Here is a 20,497-nt window from a genome sequence, read left to right on the forward strand (position 1 = left end):
CACTATTACTCAACAACGCTTGAACGAAGGTTGTTAATAAGTCTAGTTGAACGTGTACTGACCATAATAGGAAACTGCCTTTTTGGGCGATTATCTCGTGCCTGACATTGAGCTGGGAAGCGTTGCAGTACAGGCTATAACCTTTGTGTGAAGAATCTCACCGTCGGAGCAATCCAACCGAGCGATTATGTCAAAAATCCCGATGCAGCCATTACTAAGAGCCCTTCTTTTACTATCGCTACACTCTTCTATTGACAAAACTCCCCTATTTGAAGATATGCTCAAGACTAGTGCAAGTCTCTATCAACTACATCTTCCAAGACCGTTTCATTCCTGGCTTCCGCAGCTTTGCGAGCCAGCTTTAGCCTTCTCGTGTCTCTCTCGGTATGTCGCGTAACCCACCACGTAAAAGTGGTAACGACAAAACACCCAGCAACCAAAGACATGGCCACAGCAAAAGGAACCGTGTAATGAGGCGCATACTTGCTTCTAAAGATTTGAGGCCCAATGGCACCTCCAATCTGGCCATAGGAATTAACAAAGCCGATGGAAAATGCAGAACCCGTGGCTCTACTCGTGGTTTGGACTCGCCAGGGCCACATAAGGGGATACCAGCTGGCTGCGAAGGCGTTGCCAATCAACGTAGCTGTATAAACCCCTGCGTTATTGGGATATGCAACCAACACAGCATAACAGGCGATGATAACTAATAAGCACCCGAGAGGATACAGCGGTCTCGGATATCGGCCGCTGTCAGCAAATACACCGGAGACGCCAATCACAATCAAGGAAGTAGCCGTAATCGGAATATTGAGAATTTGCGCAGTAGCGATGTTCCTAATTTTATTTGTTAGCCATCTTAACTATGGAATTGTACTAGGCATGTGCGAGTAATCTTACGTGAAGCCCAAATTTGCAATCACAGTTGACTGGTAGAAGCGCACGCCATTGGTACCGATGGTATAGATGGCCCAAATCAACGTGAATAACCAAAGCCGCACATCTTTAAGCGAGTCAACGATTTCGCTGAACTTGAAGTTTTGTTCTTTGGCTCGTGGTGCATTTGCCGGTAATCGAGCTTGTATAAAGGCTTTTTCTCTGTCTGTCAACCAGCTGGCGGTTTCCGGGACTGACAATCTCATGTTAGCCTAGTGATGTCTATTGGGTAGAAACGACTCACAATCTGGGAGAAGAAACCACACAGCAATGCCAAAAGCAACCGTAATCGCACCCTCCGTTAAGAAGAGCCTGGGTAGTATTAGCAAGGCATGATGCCTAGTGTATGGAGATGAAGGGCATACCATTGCCACCCTGAAAGTCCGTGTGAGCCTGATGCATGATCAAAGGCAAAAGCCAACAGGCCACCTATGATACCCGAACAGTTTCCACAGATATCTGCATACTTGTAAGCCCAATTCACAAATCAGTGGTGTCGGCAATATTCTTACAGAAGTACAATAGTCTCAATGACATTTCATCTGGCCGATACCAATAACACATCTGTAGAAGAATACCTGCAAATTGGCCAGACTCCGCCTGGGGGTATTAGTAAGGATGCAAGTCCATAAAGAACAGATTGAATAACGTACAAGGCCGAGCAGAAACCGTGTGGCATACAAGCCGCCCTTGTTGTGAACTGCTGCGTGTAGCATCAGACAAATGCCCCATGTGATGATGATTCGGGATTGCCATTTTGATGGCGTAAAGTGTTTGAGCAGTAGATTTGACGGCGCTTCGCCAACAATATATGGAATCTGGTGAGCAGTTAGGAATGGTTATGCATGGGCGAATGAAAGCAACATTATGACAGCATACATAGTATAATACTGTTACTAGATTGTATTCATCGGATGTCATGCCAAGCTGAGTCATGATATTTTGATGAGTTCCTTGGTTCATGATTCGTGCATTTGAGACCTGAAGGATCACAACGTTAACCGGTGATGTGACACACATGCGGAGTAGTTGCCTACATTGTCAGAGTCCAAGTTTTTAAACAAGAAGATAAGTGAGCACAAAGGCATCAAATGCCAATCCACACGTCTTAATAGTTTTTTCTCTTCCTCAGCTGTGAGAAGAGTTCTCCCAGCCATATCTGACCGGAAGCCATCAATGGTGTCTTCCTGAGGAAGATTGGAAATCTCTTCTCCTCGTTTTGCATAATGAACTTGAAGACTTTCATCTGATTCAATTGAAACAGTACTGGTTTGGATCTCTTCATCAGAACCTTTGCTGCCCGACATTTTGTGTACTTGTCAAGAAGTCGTACAACAGATACCGCGCAATGATTAAACAGTTATCCGTCCCAATTATGTACCATTTACTATTTAAAGATTTACACATACTTTCAATCTTCTAAAAAAAGAGAGAAGCACTACTGATTATGCCAGAAACCCCTGTAAGCACGTACTGCAGAGCTAGTTTGCAATACACAGCGATCGCGGACAACAGTCTACAATATTCCCAGCGATCGCGGACAAGACAGTTTGATATCGGCAGTTGACAATTATTCGTATCAGACTTCAGCCGTTTTGACGTTATATCCGGTGCATCTATGCATATCATGCGCGCTCATCTGTCAGATCTCAACCCCTCTTCGGGGTAAGTGAGCTCGCCATCTTCGTGCATGATCACGCAAGATCTATGATCTCAAGTAACCAAACTTACAAATCGTACGAAAACTTAGCGGGGGAGATGAAACGAGGATGGGGAACACAAGCGCTGCAATTGCTATCATGAGCGCATGATGGATATTATAAGTATCTGAGGATGCCCCCACCTGAGATGCCCTCAATGGGATGCAGTTGTTGAGTCGTAAATGAAACGCTGAAACGCACGGCAGAATTATACATTATCTCTGATCTTTTTAAGTGACTTTAAATCACGATGGCAGCAGTAGCAACCCCGGTCCTGGGATCCAATGATATCCCGACGTATCACCAGATACCGGAAACAAAATATGAACGTAAGAAACTGGCTTGAGTCCTTCTGCAGAACAAAACAAAAGATCTGTTGCTTATTTATTTTGAAAGTGGAATGGGCCGACCTAGTTACTCTCGATCTCTCCCAGTTTGAGAAACCAGGTGGTAAAGAGCGCCTTGCGAAGCAGCTTCATGACGCCATTCAGAAGATTGGTAGGCTGTCTAACCCCCATCTCTACCTTTCCTGGTGCTGATTATCTGGCGAAGGATTCTTTTACATTACCAACTTTGGATTGAGCCAGGAAGCTGTCGATCGACAATTTGCTATTGGCAAAGAAGTGTTTAACCTCCCCATGGAGGAAAAACTCCAGTACCGTGCTGAACTAGAGAAAGGAGGTTACAACGGCTATAAGCCATTGGGATTGCGAGTAAGAACAACATGTCAGTTACCTTTTTACTCTTTTTACTGATGAATGTATGTGTAGGAAGTCGCTCCTGGAATTTTTGACAATACAGAGATCTACAACATACCAAAGTTTATACCAGCGTATGAACGCCCTCAACCAGAGATCATCAACCAACACCGCGATGAAATCGAGCAGTTTGCTCGACACATTCATAATAATATTGCGGGAAAGCTTTTAGTCCTCTGCGCAATTGTACTGGAGCTACCAGAGGATTACTTTCTCAACTGCCATCGCTATGAAGAAAAGTCTGATTGTCATCTGCGGTATATGAAATACCATTCGCGGTCGGCAGAAGAGAACCAGGCTTTGGATAACGTCTGGGTAAAGGGACACACAGACTTTGGAAGCCTGACGTTGTTGTTCCGTCAACCTGTTTCTGCTCTCCAGGTCAGAACACCAGAAGGTAATTGGCGATGGGTCCGCCCTTACCCAGAGAGTATTACTGTCAATCTCGCCGACTCATTGGACTTTTTAACAAACGGATTCTTGAAAAGTTCCATTCATAGGGTTGTCCGTCCACCTCCTGATCAGCAAGAGGTAGACAGACTTGGTGTGTTGTATTTTGTCCGACCAGAAGACAGCACCGAATTGAAGCCCGTAGCTAGCACAGTTTTGGAACGACTGGGTTATGACAAGGTCACAGACACTAACGCTGTTGGAATCACAGCTGGAGAATGGGTCAAGGCAAGAGTAGCCAAGGGAGTGGCCAAAGACCAGCCAAGAAGCGAAGTCGGAGAGCAGACGATTGTCGGTGGACTTACAGCCAAATATTATGATTAGATACATTACATAGTACATCTAAGCATCATCTTCGACGTATTTTTTGTACACTTGAGGGTAAAACTTTTGTCCGTTGGACCGATGGCTCCGAATCTTGGTTCTCAGCTGGCTTTCCCCCCACGTATCGTATTTGCCTCGCAAGAATGGAGAATCCACGGCTCTTCCAACATCTGATTCAGTGCCTGCATCTGGTTCAAAAGAAGAGAAGTGTTCTCGAAAAGACTCAATAGCCTCTTTCTTGGTGAGATTTCGTCGTACGCCTTGGAAAAAGGGGATGCTGTATCGTTCATCGTGGGTTGCGAGTACTCTGTGGATGGTGGCTTTGCAAGTGCGGTGTGTCAATACTTCAAAAGCCTGACCAACGTTTACCACGAACGTGTCTGGAAGCACAGGGACATCAATCCAATCGCCAGTCTTGTTGAGAACTTGCAGTCCTCTAACATGCTTTTCTGACGCTTGAAGTAGAAACGTCCACCACCCAGAAGAGTCTGTGTGCGGACCAACGCCTTGAGTGATGCCCGAATCAGGGGCAGCAGCAGGATAATGTACAGCCTTGAGTCGGTGCTGATCCGAGAGAAACGAGTGAAATATTTCTTTGGGTAAATCCAGTGCTTGCGCAACAAGAGCAAGGAATCTCTCTCCAAGTAGAGTCAACTCGGTAATGTATTTCTCCACGACAGGTCTGAGTTCCGGTATTTCAGATGGCCACTACACAGCACTGAGTTAGCGTTTAAACGGACTTTGCATGAGATAACATCCGACATCGGTGGGTTTGACTACTACTCACCTGATTGGGGCCTCTTAGACTCTCGTATAGAGGAGCATCCGGATCAGACACTGCAGTCAACTCTGTTGCAAATTCCACTTGCTCCCTTGCGTCGGTCTTTGCCGCCGTAGTTTCGCTGCCCACAGCACTGTAACCGAGAAAATGCTTGGAGTTTTCCAGAGCGATTTTGCTTTTTGCGCCATCAGGTAGGCTAAATAGTTTTGGAAGAATGTCCACAAGATCTTGAATCACTTGGGGAGGCACCCTGTGGTTCGAGACATAGAGAAATCCTATGTCTATTAATGCGACGCGGAGAGCGCTGAGAAGGGCTGGAAGCGTCTTGGGGTCATCTGCCAGGGCCAGGTCGATTACGGGAATCTCTTGGAAGTTATTGGTAGAGGCCGTCATTGTTTCGGGATATTTGACGGGGCGTTTCCGTCATGAGAAGAGTCAAAGTTTCGTCAGATTTCAGGATCAAAACTTGAGATTCAAGACAATAAAGTGAAGCTTCGTAGAAACTGAGTTAGCTTGCATATAATCGGCTGTTGTGAAGTTGACGGACGCTCTACGTAAGATGGCGTGCTTTGCTTATGTAAATCCGGTACGGACCGTGTTGATCTTTTACCCGGGAGTTTGTCATTATAGTTGAGCCGTTGAACCTCTTCTTGGTCAAAGAGAAGGCATGTTTGACGGACAGATGATCAGTTTTATAGAGATACAATAAACATATCTATCCGTTGATACCATAGTTGCACTGTTACTTACCTAGTACCTACTACAAGAAGCTTCATTCGTTTACAGGTCATGTACTCCGTAGTCGATGCGCAACTCAATCTCAGCACACCAAATCTCCTTACTCCTCCAGCCGGTATACTACATTTTAAAATAAAATATTAATTATTTTCAATACGGGCAGCGCCATAACTCAACCTGTTGTCAGCGACAGTTTTTGCATCTGCTGCATGCTGGTGAGCGATGGCGCTGGCACCTGCGGAGTTGAGGCTGGCAGCCGGCTGTTTTAATCTGGTTCACTATAGCGCTCGACCTCTTATAACCAGCATATCCCGTCACTCTAATTGCTCCAGCTGCCATTATTTGGTCCAATCCATTGTCCTGTTAGTGTAACGGTATGACAGATCCCAACATTATTACCATCAAACCGGATCATCCGACCGTTCATCATCCATCGGGATAGCCCTATTGCTTAAATAGAGACCTAGCTTCAGATTAGGCAAGTTCCTACTCTTTGTTGTTACAACCGGGTTGTGCAACATGGTAAATAACGTGTACCGGCTGATGGTCAGATATCCTCTACTAGATCACCTTCTTATCCGGAGTTTAGTGTCAATTTCCAGTGTAGATGACTTTGCATGAGCTCTTCACTTCGAAATGCTGAAACAACTCCCTGTCTGGGCTGAGTAAGACAAACAAGACACTTGGACGAACAGGCTGTCATTCTTCCCGCACGCTTCTCATCAATGATCAGTGAACTAAAGCGAATTTAGAAGCTATTCTGTCCTGAGCCAACTTTTGTAACTTGATTCCATTTCACTCGGTGCCTCCCCCTCAGTATGGGAGAGTTTGATCACGAAAACCTCTCTTGCTAGTTGCCAATTTGGGCATGTCAAAACATATTTAGGCTTACACATCTCCGTAAGCTACCGATAGAACGTTGTAATCCTGGGGATCATTGAAGCGCCCGTCGGTCGGCCGGAGTCCTCGAAAGAAGAAAGGCGCGCGTACTATCATTATACGCACAGCACTCTGTCCTGTTCTTTGAGAGAATACGCAAGACTCTATATTCACTATGAGGCAGATAAACCACGTTCCCCCACATAACATAGCCTACAGTTACTTTGACTCCATATTGATGCAAGGGCAAGACAAGCATGGGTTGCTGCAAGGATATCAGTTATCTATGCCAGACATGGCATGCTGTAAAGAGCAGCGTCATTATTCCCGATGCGCCGAGACAGCTAGACATTCCCTATCAGTATTCGGTATACCCAGAGTAGAGTGTGTGCATGTCACCATCCCAAAATGCTGGGACTGTGATCCATAGACGTCAAACACATGCACTTGCTTGACATGGTCGCTGTGCCGTTATCAGCTGTGGCTCGCTGCATGCAAGCCGCGCTGCGTGTGATGCTGCCGCAGGTCACAGGCCCATGCATTCCTACCACCTCTGTTTCTGTGACCATGTGCCGGCTTGACTTGGTGCTTGGTGATGATATGGATGTAACATCACAAGGCTCGCGCCGGGGCGGATAATATTCATCGGCCAAGACAGAAGCCGCACGAGCCAAAACTCCGTACCAATAATAAGCCGCTCTCTCTAATCAGCCTGCTAACGAGAGACGAATCCTGCCCCATGTCTTCGTGGGGTGTCTTAACCGGGGACCCTGGAGCGATGCTCCGTTAGTCTAATAAACCTCCCACCAAGAGATACCCATGGGCCTCTATCACATTCATTCCAGTCGAGTCGTTACATGACCATCAATAGCTGCTTTTTAAACGTCACAAATCAGTGTCGCTTGAAGGGAAGTAATGTGCAGACTCGTCCGAAGCTTCATATAGACAGTATATTGATGCCTTGTGGTTTTTGTAGAGAATGCCGGGTTTACCGTGTCGCGGTATGGAGAGCATTTCTCTTCTAATTACACTGCTATGCCGTCTAAACAATTCGGGCCTTCCTAATGGATGCCTAAGCGCCTCATCAGCTGGTGTCGCGAAAGCCAAAGAGCAGCTCGACAAACTAATGATTGCTAGCGTCCGAACCCAGCTCTCGCATCGGCCCAGGGATTGGAGCATGCTGTAAATATGCAATTACAGTAGCTGATTCAGATCCTAATAGCACTTAATAGTCTATCTGTGATAATCTGTGCTCTGTAGATTTGGTCGATATACAGCAAGCCACAGCACATTCGACGTGGTGTCAGCTAGTCATCTCCCTTGTCAGAATGGTCGACAAGATACTAACACAGCCAGCCGGCCCTTGTACCGTAAGATTTGCTCCGAAACCGACATCAACTATCACGATTGTAGAAACTCTGGCGATTTGAGTCTGATGGGTCCCACAAAGCCTCTGAAAGGAGTGAGAAAAAAAAGTAACCCGGCTCGCGATACACTGCACACCCACAGCCCATGTAACTTGAGACGTTTCCCACGAGGCACAAAGCACCCCGGATTTCGTTTCTGAGCCATCCTGCACGAGCCGTTACCCATGCACAGCAGCCACAGCAGCGACCCAGCGTGACATTTGATGTGGTAGCACGAGGTGCGCAGAAGACCATCGTGTTTGCTTCCTCAGGACCGTTGTAACCCCAGATGTGAATATGCCGCATCGATCCCGTGCACGCGCTTGGATGCATAGAGGTAGAGTAAAGAATGAGAAATACTCAGAGTGACTGATAACGGGCATGAGTTACTGAACTGAACTGGTCGCATGAGAGGAATCTATCAAGCCCCTCTAACCCTCTGGGGGCGTGAGACAGGCAACGGGTTTGGCACTCCTACCTTACAAAAGCAGCGTGGCCTCAAACGCCTCACGATGCTAGAGCTCCCTGATTGAGTCTAGACTGCTGGTCTTGGTAGCCGAATTACCGATCCGTGTAGCAGCAATCCAGGAACGCGAGATCCACGCAGCCAATCGCCTTCGTCGCCAGTTCTTCATTGAGAAGCTGAGTCGGCTCTCCCATTCTCTGTGTCGACGACGGGTGGTCCGTCACTTGATCCTTCATCTGCTTCTAGCGGGATGCCGTCCACGCGATTGAGGGCCGACATGTAACGTCTCACTTCCCCCATTGGATGCAGCGCCCAGATTAGACAAGGCATTTTGGAATGATGAGGAAACGGGGAGTGAGGCCATCATAAAACGAATTTGGACGAGTTTCCCGATTCATTATGCTCTTTGATGATGTTTAAATACACCGTGCCATTCCCTCTGTCGATGGTTTCTTCCTTGAGTCTCAACAGGAGCTTCTTCACCACCACAACATCCACCACGGATATCGCAAGATCCTAGACGGGTCTGTCCTTTCCTTCTGCTCGATATTATTATTTTCTTCGTATATATACTATATTTTTTGTGTACATATCGCTATACATACAACATGTTCTTCTCAAAGGTCGCATGTGGCGCTGGCCTCCTTGCCAGCCTCGTCTCGGCAGCTCCCAGCCCAATCGCTCGCCGACAAGCACCAGGTGCTAAAAACGTCGTTTACTGGGGGCAGAACGGGGGCGGCAGTGCGTTTTTTCTATTTAAACCGTTCTCTGTAATGAATTGAGCTGACAGACATCTAGCGGTTGAGAATAACGATCTGTGAGTTGTGTCAAGACGTAGCTGCGGCTGCTGGATGTTGTCTAACCACCACTACTTAGATCTGCTTACTGTACTCCTACCTCTGGAATTGACATTATTGTCCTTTCTTTCCTTTACCAATGGGGAAATGGAGCATCAGCATTGGGTGGTACCATCGGTCAATCTGTGAGACACCTCGTTCGCCGTCCAGTCACGACACATACTGATCAGATTATAGTGTGGAATTACTACCTCCGGTCAGCCTCAAAACTGTGATGCTTTGACTGCGGCTATTACCAAGTGCAAGAGTGTCGGTGTCAAGATGATTCTGTCTCTGGGCGGTGCCAGCGCTTTCTCTTCATTCACAAGTGCCGACCAGGCCTCACAGGCCGGTCAGTACCTGTGGAATGCTTACGGAGGAGGCTCCGGTGTCACTAGACCTCTTGGAAACAATATTATGGACGGATTCGACTTGGATATCGAGAGCAACCCCGGTGGAAACAACATTTTCTACGCCTCTCTTGTCAACACCCTTCGATCCAACTTTGCCAGCGATCCCGCCCACCAATATGTCATCACCGGTGCTCCCCAGTGCCCTCTCCCCGAACCCAACATGGGAGATATCATCTCTAATGCTCAATTCGATTATTTATGGGTCCAGTTCTACAACAACAACGACTACGCGCCCGATCCTTGCTCTCTTGGTCTCCCTGGCGATGCACCATTCAACTACAACAACTGGACCTCCTTCCTCGAGACTACTCCATCCAAGAACGCTAAGCTGTTCGTTGGTGTTCCTGTAAGTCATGATTGCGTTTTTTAATATGTCTATATGTCGAAAAAGATCTGACAAAATATCCAGGCTGCTCCTCTGGCGGCAAACGGTGGTCCGGGTGGTGCCGTCTACTACGCCTCTCCTTCACAGTTGGCTACCATCGTCAACGACGTCAAGGGCAACTCGAACTTTGGAGGTGTTATGATGTGGAGCGCTGGTTTCTCTGATTCCAACGTCAACGACGGCTGCACCTATGCTCAGGAGGTCAAGAACATCTTGGTCAAGGGAACTCCTTGCTCTGGCGGACCCATCTCCGTTTCTCAGTCAGCAACGCCCCCAGCAACCGTAACCTCCAGCAACCCACCTGGAACCTCCGCGACTCCTCCTCCTTCAGGTGGTGGCTCCGTCCCTCAATGGGGTCAGGTAAGTTTTGTACCTGCTTACGATCAAGGTTGAGCGGCTTAACTAACATGGACATAGTGCGGCGGTCAAGGATACACCGGACCTACCCAGTGTGTTTCACCCTTCAAGTGCGTTGCTACCTCTGAGTGGTGGTCTCAGTGCGAGTAATTGGAAAATGGAAGTGTATTACTTTCGACAAAGTGTGATTTATCCGATTGCGGATTGGGGGGGAATTTCTTCACTTACATGTACATATTTTCACGAGAATTCTGATTGCCGGCACGACTATGCCCACAAAAATACGTGGCTGCTTAGTTATCTGTATATAAAACGGTGAATTTCTTTTTCTCAAAAGAATGAGAGAGACATATCTACGTTCCATGTTTCTTTATGTTGTCAACCACCGGGACCATATCTTGGCCAACAGTCTAATACGAATACAGTCTCGTTGCATACAAATTGAATTCGAAATCGAGGAATTGACTTCCCAGTAATGTCAATTTCGTCGATAGGCACCTGATGATGGGTTTGTCGAGCAAGCTTGGGCAATTATGGCTGATACTGCCGGTATGCAGTGCCGTATGGCGTTTGGGCTCAGAAGGCCGAGACACACTTCAGAACTTTGTGTCCATGAGCAGACACTTCACCTACCCAATCGTCCAGTTGCGACGCTTGAAGGTTTCAGAAGGAAAGGCTGAGCTCTTCCTTTGCTGACCGAGAACCGGCCTTGCTGACTTCCAAGTCAATGTCGTCGCACTGCGATTTGATGCCTTCGTAATCTCTATGAGACGAACGCAAGCCGGGATGGTGTTGAATGGAGAACCAGCCATCATTCATTAGCACAACACCAAAAACAGCCAGATGAAGCAGACTTGCAATGGAATGGTGAAAACCGCCTCTTGATAGAATAATTAAAAGACTCCAATCAAACACCATCTCGCCAGAGAACGGGTTATAACACTACCAGAAAAACACCGCCTCCTGAGAGAACGGGCCGTGGCCGCAGGAAACTGGCCGTCTCTTAAGAGAACGGCGCTCCGATGGCGAAAGACGAACGCTGGTAGAAGTCGGCAATACCGACATGACGGGCGCAAAAGAGAGAGACGGAAAGCGTAATTACCCGGAGGTAGTCCGTTGCTGGTATTTTCGGGGCGGCCTTCAAGGGTTGTCAAGCGTTCATGCAGGCAACGCCAAATATAATGTCTGCGCTCCTTAGTGCCATCAAAATGTCGAACACATCATCAACCATTCTGAGTCGTCTGCTTTTTCAAATACTGGTGGCAGTGGTTTTTCGATTACAGCATTGATCTGTCCTTCCCCTTTGTCGCGCTCAACAGAAGCTCCCAACTGAACAGAAGCTCCCAACTGAACAGAAGCTCCTAACTGAGAGCGCGTGACGGGAGGAGCTGCCATCACTGTTATAGAACCTTCTGCATTCAAAGTAATAGAAAACCCCGGGCCAACATGCAGAGCTCCAAGTTCGATAGCACGAGTCAAATGCTGATACTGGTGATACCAGTACGTACTTGCCGCAATTGGATTCAGATTATCTATCAGGCTCCAATGCGGGTTGAGAAGGTCAGGAAGCGGTGCCCGGTCATTGGGATTATCAAATAGATGCGAGGCCAACGCGGTGTTTTGGGCTCACACCGGCCCCCCCTTGCAAAATGGTGCCGTGATAAGACTGAGATCATTTGATGGATCCAAGAGCTTGTTTAATTCGCATAGGGTGCCTTTCAACGGCTTCGAGTTGCCGATGAAAGACGTTTCCATCAGACGCTTTGGAACGCCAACTTGAACTAATGGTGTGTCCTCGATTGGCGTTAAATGGGCGGCATATGTCGGCAATCCGTAGAGGTATACGGATGTTAGCCCTATCATTGCCAGAGCTGCCTTGGTAGGGAACTTATACGGCTCAATGTTGATCATTTTTGGCATCCGCGAACCAGGCATCATATGTGGGAGGAGGAGCATCCTGGAAGAGGAGGTGATTCCCTTGTCCCTGGAGGGCATGGCCAGTCTGGATCTCGTAAACGCCAAGCAGATATCAGAAGAATATGGCGATAGTATCAGATACTGGAAGATAGTACTAGAAGAAAGTAGCGACAGTAGCAGATGCTAGAAGAAGGTAGTGGTAATAGCAGATACTAGAAGAATATGGCTATACTATCAGATACTAGAAGATAGTAGTAACAATAGCAAATACTAGAAGATAGTAGTAACAATGGCAGATACCAGAAGAAAGTAGTGGCAGTAGCAAGTGCTCAAGGAATTGGAGATCTAATGGTCAGGCGAAAGTCCCCATGCGAACAACGGACACTGCGTCTACGCATTTACGGACAAACTCAAACACAGCTGACGCATTACGGGAAACACAAGCACTTACTGCCGTGATGGCGCCAAGTCCAAGACGTCGTTCACTGAGGTACTTGACAAACCGCTGTCGGTCAGCGGAGAGAGCCTCTTCGATGAGGGCGTTAAGATGCTCCTGAGGAAGGTCGATGAGGTCGATCACCGGGAGGCGTTTGGGAAGCAGGAGCTCTCCCATGTCGGTGACCCCAATGTCGAGGTTCGAATTGGCCAGCTGGTCGGCAAGCTGGTCGACCTCATCGGCTGATGGGACGAGGACATCGTAAAAGCCGTTGCCTCGGAGAAGAGCTCGATGGAGAGCCATTTTGAACTTGGCCTCCTCGGGGATCGGGACCCGTTACCCGCCGGCATCCTTTTGGCCTGGCATTCCGCAGGTGATGGGATTAAAAGGCCTGGCATTAGGCAAGAATGCGCAAGTCGCTTCGGCCTTGAGCCTGTAGTCCGTAACCTGGTCGGGGAACTCCAAGAAAACGCAATTCTATTGCTCCTTGTTGTTCTGCAGAGCCACGGTGGCCGACGTGCGATCTCTACAAACTTTGACCGAGATTGGATCGCGTTTCAGGTCCTGGTTACGGGGCCTTCGGACGTATAGCACGAGGTCATTAACGTCCACCGGGTAACAGTCGAGAGCATCTATGCCCCGCATGGCCTCCTGGATGCTTGCGGTCCATGGCACAGGAACCTCATCCTGCTTGTCATCCCAGAGGTTGAGGGTGAGCAACGGATCCTTGGTCAGGCGGCGCCAAGCTTCCTTGTACTTCTCCAGGAAAGCCCTACCAAGTGGCACAATAGCGTAGAAGAGCTTGCACTCATATACGGGGCCGTCTCTGGCTGGGACGAAATAAGCCCGGAGGGGAATCTCGGCAATCTCGAGTGCAGCCTTGTGCACCCACATGATATCTTGGACTTGAGACTGCGTAAGAGCCGCCACATGCTCGTTGTCATTGTCAAAGGTGAGGGCTAGAGGGAATTGTTTGCCCTTTGTCTCAGGCAGCATCTCGTCGTACCGAGCGTCGTTCCAAGAATGCTCTTCGCCGTAAGAGTATCCGAACGGGACAGGCATCTCTTGGGCCCAATGCTTCTCAAGGATTTGGTCGGGGGCGGCGACAACAAAGTGGAAGATCTCTTGCTGAAGGATATCGACCAACGGTTTGCCGTCGATGCCAGCGTCGTGGTTGATGAACCCTTCGCTTTGGTGGTGAGGCAAGTGGAGGTCAGAAAAAGCAAGACCGCAAAATGAATAAGGATATATATTCAGTAATATGAGTAGTGAATTAACTTGCTAAGTACCACTTTTATCAAGGAATATTTATTTAACCAGGACCTAAGTTTAACTATATAATTATAGTAGAGGTTACTATAAAAATATAGATAGAGTAGCAGTTACTATAAAAATATAAATATCATAGCAGCTACTATAAAGATATAGATATAGTAACGGTTAGTATAAAAATATAAATATAGTAGCAGTTACTATAAAAATACAAATATAATAGAAGCTACTAAAGAAATATAGATACAATAGCAGATATTTAAAGAACAGGTGCTCGTAATCCTCTCGGTCTCGTGGTCAGCAAAGCGCATGTCGAATCCCTTGATGTAGCAAGACATCCTCATGGAGAGTGAAATGCTTAAGAAGGTTTGGTTTCTTCTTTCGACCCGGCGCTTCCTGGAAAAACTTGGTCACGTCGTACAGAGTCCTTCCGCGAGGTAGGACGGCAATCATATCCCATTGCTCTTCGTCTAATGTCACAGTCCCATCTTCAGCCAGCTTGGTTAGGTCATCCCCATTCTCCTCACCAATAGTAATGTATGGTGGTCAGTAGAATTAGGTCTGAGCAACCAAGAGTGATCCGCCCTGACAGTGAGTTTGACGGCCCTCCACGTCGAGGTAGATGATGGTGGCAGATTGCCCTCCCTGAGATTCAACCGAACATATAAGGTAGTTCCTGTCGGTATTGGCCGGCCTTACCAGCATTTTCTCACCTAGCTTCACGATGATGGTCATCGAGTCCAGAGGGAAAGAGGTTGTAATCCTATAATGAACGACGGATATGCCCTTTGAACCCGTTTCTTGAGTGCAATCAAGTTTCCTGGCATAGTCACCAGATAGTGAGGGATCGTCTGGCGCCTAGTAATGCTTCCACCAGGCTCAACTTTGAACTCCGTGCCCTCAAAGTTGGCGTGTCCAACCTGAAGTCTCGCATTCAGGGTAGCACCTCCCGGGCGATCACTACAGGGCGATTCAGACTGTAATGGATTCATTTGTACATACATGTACCAATGTACTTAGCCCATGATAAGGGTGTCTCTTATCTTCTACCTTCTACCCCTTATAAGGAAGAATAATTCACCATCTGTCGCCGGCCGGCACGGGATCCCCGTCTCCCAGTGAGCGGGTTGTCTACCTGTGTTACTCGTCTCCCCGTGAGCGAGTTGTGGCCGGCTTTTCCTTTTTGCAGAGGTCGCAACTTCGAATCGTGTCAATGTTATCTTTTTTTTGTTTCGTCTTTTCTTCGTTCTTTCCCCCTTTGCTCACCTGTTCATCTCGCTCTTGTTCATCTTCACTACCTAGGGCCATAGTCGATGGCTTGCCAGCATCAAGCACCTACATTTTGCACTCTCTCTTCTTCGGTCCTCTATTAGGCCATGTTCATCGACGAACTAGATGCCGCTGCTCGCCTCGAATACACTGCCGACAGTCAAGACGAAAGCCACCGACCGGCCCCTTTTTGCAGAGCGCAGAGGCCGAGATCACGTGTATTGCGAACGTTGAAGCATCCTGAGCTTCACATTGTCCTGCTACCGACAGTAACGATGTCGAAACTTGTGTCTACAAAGTGCGTTTGACCACGTCTAGCATTGTTGTTACGACGACTGTAGCACAACCTCGGTGTCCTTTGTACGACCGTTACTTTTCAGACATTTGCAACAGCTACGACAAGCAATCAAGACGGCCACTAGATACGAGTATTTAAAGCAGCCTTTGGCGAAAAATTGTTTGGGATCTGGAGAACGACATCGGGTGCCAAATACGTGGCTATTCTATTGTCACAATATGGCATGTCACCCGTGGGCTGGATGCACTGGCTCTTCTACAGCCGCCAGTGCTTGGACCTCGAAGACGATCTTGGAGTCGACCTCATGAAGAGCGGCGACAATCTTCTCGTCGCAAATTCGCAGCGCCTTGAGGAGCCAATAGGTCAGAGACAAGCGAAGCTTCCAGTGGGCATCGGGCATCCATCTGCGGTAGGCGGCTGCTTCATCGCCGATGCTTGGATCGCGCAATATATTCAAGAATGAGCCGTATTCCTCTGAGGGCAGATAGTCGCGGATGACAAGGGCTCGCCGGGCTCGCGTGGTGTCTCCATTCGCCTTGCCCTGGTTGAGGCGCTGGGTCACCCTCTTTGAGATAAGGTCGAGGCGCTCAGCAAAGTTGTCTGTGGCAACGTGCGTGGGGGCGGTGCCATATATTTGGCCGAGAGTCGCTGTCATCGCTAGAGTGCCAGCCGCCAGCTCCGTCGTCTTGCCGGAGCCAGGTCTCTATATTCGTCTTTATGCTGGTAAATTCATCCTTCTTAAAGACCTTCCGTTGAACAGGTACTTACCGCCGTGATGCAACCCAGGCCAAGGGGTCTTTCGCTCATGTACTTGACGAACCGTTTTCGGTTGGCAGGCAGAACTTCTTCCAGTATAGGACTAAGGTGCTCTGCAGGCAGTATAATAAGATCGCTCACGGGGAGACGATCAGGAAGAAGCATCTTGGACCGCTCGGCGATGTCGGTGTTCGTGTCGGCGTTGAGGCGAGCCATTGCCAATGCCTGCCTCCGCAAGCTGGTCCACCTCGTCAGGAGAACGCACGAGGACATCCCAGAAGCCGGTGCCGCAAAAAAGGGCCCGTTGGAGGTCCATCCTGAATTGAATGTCCTCGGGGATTGGCACCCTTGTTATTCCGTCGGCCTCCTTCTCATCAGGAGGCATCCCCCAGACCTCAGGATTTGTGGGCCTGGCATTGGGGCGGAACTGCCACACAGCATCGACCTTGCTCTCGTAGTCGGCCATCTGGTTCGGGAACTTCAATGAGACACGATTCTATTGCTCCTCATTGTCACCCAGGTTGGCCGTTCTGCGGTCCTCAAAAACTTTGACCGGAACGTCGGGCCCTTTGAGATCCTGTGGGCGGGGTCTCCGAACATGGAGAACAAGGTCGTTGACATCCGTTGGGTGGCTATCCAGGACGGTAATGCCCCGTGACGCTTCTCGGATGCGCGCGTCCCACGGTACTGGCTCATTATCCCCATGGACCATCAGCGTCAGGAGCCCAGTCTTGGTAAGGCGACGCCATTGCTCTTCATAGCGCGTCAAAAACGCCTTGCCAAGTGGTACCATGACATAGACCTGGTTTGGAAATTCCAAGAAAACACAAATTTATTGTTCCTGGTCTTCTGAAGCTCCATATTGGCCGCACTGCGGTCGCCGATACCCTTGGCCGGGTTCTCATCGCACTTCAAGTATCGTGAGTTTCTTCTACTATCAGTTACCATCGCTATATCCCTCTACCATCCGCTACTATCTCTATATTCTTCTACCATCCGCTAATATTGTCAAGTTTCTCTAGTGTTTTATATTATCGGTACATTCTTTTAGCATCTGCTCCTTTCTCAACACTCCTCTACTATCTGCGATTATTTCTGGATCTTAAACATAGCATTACTGCCATGCAAAGACAACCTCGAGCAATGGAAGAATGAACTAGCCAAAGGCATTGCGGTGGACGAGACAGGCAACATTAGTCGCCCCTGCCTATATCGTGTATGGGGCAACACCCTGCTCCCTTGTCTCTTGGGCGGCGATAATATGCAGCTGCCACCAACGGTCATGACAAAGGAGGACCGAGATAGCGATGGCCACCACCGCAACCTCCAGGCGCAAGATGGCACAATGTCTGCCCTCGAATTCTTCAGAGCGTCCGGATGGCCCATCTACCGCCTCTAGACCCAGCTACGTATGGCCAAGGGCCTCTTCGACACCTGCCATCGTGAGGTGTACAGCGACGTGCCCTTCCTTTACGGCTCCCAGGGCGCCCTCGTCAATCACGCCTCTGGCGTCAACCTGGAGAAACACCTAAAAGGTAGATTCCCCAGGTTGACCGCGGCCGCCGCAGGGACCCTCAGCGAGGTGTTTATACACTGCGAGGGGGCCCAAACTATCGTCGATCCGGTCACCCACTCGAAGAAGAATCCCGATCAAGTCGCCAACGCCCTGGACTTCCTGACGGACATGGTAAAAACGACCCGAATCAGCGCCGCGGACATCGCTATAATTACGCCATATGCCGCCAACGTGGAGCTGATCAGCCGCCGGCGAACGAGGGCCGAGCACGAGGTCCTCTCGGCCATACCCCCGGCCGCCACTGTCGACTCTTTCCAGGGCCAGGAGGCCGACATCAGTAAGTAACTGGGTCTCTCTTTGAACTTGATTAGGTTGCTAACTCTATAAACTGGTGGTCGTCATCATGGGCACAACTGAAGAAGTTGGCCCTGGCTTTACTACGGACCAAAATCGGCTTAACGTCATGTTCAGTCGGCAGAAGAGCGGTCTCCTTGTGTTCGGAGACATGTACGTTATGGGACGACCGGAGTTAGCTCACAGCCCTCTTATCTTTCTTTTACGGAATTGCTATTTGCTTCCCGTATTTCCTTTTTGGCGCCCCCTCCCGTTTTTTTCACGGTGCTGCGGTTTCCCTGATCCGTTCTCTTTCGAGGCGGTGCCCTTCTTTTTATATTCGTTATTCCTTCGTTGTCCCAACTGTTCTCTTTCGAGGCAGTGTGGTGTTATCCGATCTCTCTCGAGTCGGCGATTATTCTGTTAACGTCCGAACTGTTCTCTTTCGAGGCAGTGATCCATTATTCCGGTCTCTTTCGAGTCGGTATCTACCAGTTTACCCCATTCAACCGTAAGTTTCCCGTCATACCACGTTTCTCAGAATACCAACATTAACAATTATATAGCCTATAGTCGACAAAATGGTCTTTTCACAGCTAGAGAAGGTGTCATTGCCTGCTGTGAGCGTATACGACAATGCGTTACAGCATGCTCCGCCGCCGAGCTACAGGCAGACCCTCGCCTGCGAGAGGAACTCAAGACAGCAGAGGCAAAGGTCGGCCTTCAAGCACAGACGGAGCTTCTCCAGCTAGTTAAATCATCGTATGTTACTCTTAATTGATGTTATGTACGAAGACACTAAATGGAATCAGGGGATGGTCCACAACTAGGCTCTCTGTGACAAAAGCCCTCTGGGAGACCTTTCCTGTCGGCCCGGAGGATGCTGATACTCAGCGCCGGTTTGAAGTTGACCGAACGGTGTCGATTTCTCGAGCTGGGAAGTTGACTGGAGCCGAAAATCCCAATGGCAAGTCCCGTCTTATAGCAGGACGGTCTCTGTACGGTATGGGACACTAGCCCCCCCTTTTTTCAGCTTTTAGATTCCCTGGCAGACAGATTAGAAGACGGACCCAGGCCCCGTCACCAGGACCCCAACTTTGGCGTTTACCCCAAAGCACAGTCTGCCGCAGTTGGATACGCCGACTCCAAAGAGACCACGGGGAGATGAGCCTACAACACCCGGTCTGCCAACACCCACGAGTGCTCCCAAGCAGTCAACTCGTCTCTGAACTCTCCCTGTGGTCGATTACTCGCTTCCCTCCCCTGCTAAGGTCAACACTGAAGCCTGTGAGTCTGATGAAACTTTTGTAGACTCAGAAGAGGAGCCAGAGTCCGATGTAGAGTTCGATGATTTAGAAGAGAGGCTGCTCGACAACGAAAGTGATACGGAGGACCTACCAGCAGATGAGTCGGCCCTAGCCAGATGACGCTGATGCTCAGCGTCGGTTGGAAGTCGACTGTACGGCGTCGATTTCTCGAGTTGGGAACTTATTTGGAGTCGAAAATCCCCATGGTAATTCTCGTAATAGGAAAATCTCTATGCGAGATGTAAATACTAACCCTGCTTATATGCCAGCGAAGATTGCTAAGCGTCTCGAAGACTTTACTACACTTGTCGCACGTCCCATCAATCTCTTCTTCTGGACGGGCGTCTTTCCGGTGCAAAACAAGCGCCTCTTTGCGCTTGGATGATTTGTCGCAGTCTTGGCATGGGAAGGGCTTTTCATCAGTATGGACCCACGTCTGGTGATACCTTAAATTGTCGATTAATTTAAAGTCCTTCCCACAAATCTCACATACCCACGGCCTATCATCCTTATACCAAGCTTTGTGGCGCTCGAAATGGCCGCTGTCACTAAACCTGTAGTCACATTCAGTGCAGACGTATCTATCCCAGTATGCCATGACAGCAGCGTCTTGCTCTTGGCCATTGGCGTTTTTTGCCTCGGGGAGGTCTTTCTTGCTGTGCTGAAGTCGGCAGTGGTCCACAAGGTATCTAGCGGTATGAAAAGTCGCTGCGCATTCTTCGCATTCATATAAGGCAGCGGCATCATCTTGGCCGAAACTTGAAACCCACGGCTCAATAGGGGCCAGACGCATATTGAATGATGGCGATGGCGGGATGGGCGTAATTCTCATGTCTGATTTACCCTTTCATATCTCATTACCGACTGAAAGGTCAGACAAAGCGGACTCCTCTCCGATGCTCCTGCAGGAACAGAGATGCCTTGGTCCGTCTCATATGAAGACTAGGCATTGTGACGATCGGGT

At 48.8% G+C, this 20,497-nt stretch overlaps 9 protein-coding genes across 9 annotated transcripts; 3 read left to right on the forward strand and 6 right to left on the reverse strand.

Moving 5' to 3' along the window:
• Positions 1-287: 287 nt before the first annotated feature.
• On the reverse strand, positions 288-2,243 carry T069G_09022 (major facilitator superfamily domain-containing protein; the record flags this gene model as incomplete). Its single annotated transcript, XM_056176232.1, has 8 exons — positions 288-837; positions 901-1,129; positions 1,181-1,248; positions 1,302-1,395; positions 1,449-1,536; positions 1,590-1,754; positions 1,816-1,917; positions 1,974-2,243. 8 exons carry the CDS (start codon positions 2,241-2,243, stop codon positions 288-290), a joined length of 1,566 nt encoding a protein of 521 aa, XP_056024710.1.
• Positions 2,244-2,886: 643 nt separating this feature from the next.
• Positions 2,887-4,168, forward strand: T069G_09023 (2OG-Fe(II) oxygenase superfamily domain-containing protein; the record flags this gene model as incomplete). The annotated part of the gene is made up of 4 exons (XM_056176233.1): positions 2,887-2,965; positions 3,033-3,134; positions 3,189-3,349; positions 3,407-4,168. The coding sequence occupies 4 exons, from the start codon at positions 2,887-2,889 to the stop codon at positions 4,166-4,168; spliced, it is 1,104 nt and encodes a 367-aa protein (XP_056024711.1).
• An 18-nt stretch (positions 4,169-4,186) lies between these two features.
• On the reverse strand, positions 4,187-5,342 carry T069G_09024 (2OG-Fe(II) oxygenase superfamily domain-containing protein; the record flags this gene model as incomplete). The annotated part of the gene is made up of 2 exons (XM_056176234.1): positions 4,187-4,876; positions 4,956-5,342. 2 exons carry the CDS (start codon positions 5,340-5,342, stop codon positions 4,187-4,189), a joined length of 1,077 nt encoding a protein of 358 aa, XP_056024712.1.
• A 3,704-nt stretch (positions 5,343-9,046) lies between these two features.
• T069G_09025 (glycosyl hydrolases family 18 domain-containing protein) lies at positions 9,047-10,579 on the forward strand (the record flags this gene model as incomplete). The annotated part of the gene is made up of 6 exons (XM_056176235.1): positions 9,047-9,179; positions 9,237-9,255; positions 9,315-9,420; positions 9,473-10,033; positions 10,097-10,432; positions 10,490-10,579. 6 exons carry the CDS (start codon positions 9,047-9,049, stop codon positions 10,577-10,579), a joined length of 1,245 nt encoding a protein of 414 aa, XP_056024713.1.
• A 2,119-nt stretch (positions 10,580-12,698) lies between these two features.
• Positions 12,699-13,085, reverse strand: T069G_09026 (uncharacterized protein; the record flags this gene model as incomplete). The annotated part of the gene is made up of 1 exon (XM_056176236.1): positions 12,699-13,085. One exon carries the CDS (start codon positions 13,083-13,085, stop codon positions 12,699-12,701), a length of 387 nt encoding a protein of 128 aa, XP_056024714.1.
• A 174-nt stretch (positions 13,086-13,259) lies between these two features.
• Positions 13,260-13,844, reverse strand: T069G_09027 (uncharacterized protein; the record flags this gene model as incomplete). The annotated part of the gene is made up of 1 exon (XM_056176237.1): positions 13,260-13,844. One exon carries the CDS (start codon positions 13,842-13,844, stop codon positions 13,260-13,262), a length of 585 nt encoding a protein of 194 aa, XP_056024715.1.
• Positions 13,845-15,847: 2,003 nt separating this feature from the next.
• T069G_09028 (AAA domain-containing protein) lies at positions 15,848-16,843 on the reverse strand (the record flags this gene model as incomplete). The annotated part of the gene is made up of 3 exons (XM_056176238.1): positions 15,848-16,324; positions 16,390-16,602; positions 16,643-16,843. The coding sequence occupies 3 exons, from the start codon at positions 16,841-16,843 to the stop codon at positions 15,848-15,850; spliced, it is 891 nt and encodes a 296-aa protein (XP_056024716.1).
• A 945-nt stretch (positions 16,844-17,788) lies between these two features.
• Positions 17,789-19,243, forward strand: T069G_09029 (AAA domain-containing protein; the record flags this gene model as incomplete). Its single annotated transcript, XM_056176239.1, has 4 exons — positions 17,789-18,230; positions 18,681-18,737; positions 18,793-18,988; positions 19,057-19,243. 4 exons carry the CDS (start codon positions 17,789-17,791, stop codon positions 19,241-19,243), a joined length of 882 nt encoding a protein of 293 aa, XP_056024717.1.
• Positions 19,244-19,714: 471 nt separating this feature from the next.
• On the reverse strand, positions 19,715-20,326 carry T069G_09030 (uncharacterized protein; the record flags this gene model as incomplete). Its single annotated transcript, XM_056176240.1, has 2 exons — positions 19,715-19,969; positions 20,027-20,326. 2 exons carry the CDS (start codon positions 20,324-20,326, stop codon positions 19,715-19,717), a joined length of 555 nt encoding a protein of 184 aa, XP_056024718.1.
• Between the last annotated feature and the right edge of the window lie 171 nt (positions 20,327-20,497).

This window comes from Trichoderma breve, chromosome 6, assembly GCF_028502605.1.
Source record: "Trichoderma breve strain T069 chromosome 6, whole genome shotgun sequence".
In the NCBI taxonomy this organism is placed as follows: domain Eukaryota; kingdom Fungi; phylum Ascomycota; class Sordariomycetes; order Hypocreales; family Hypocreaceae; genus Trichoderma; species Trichoderma breve.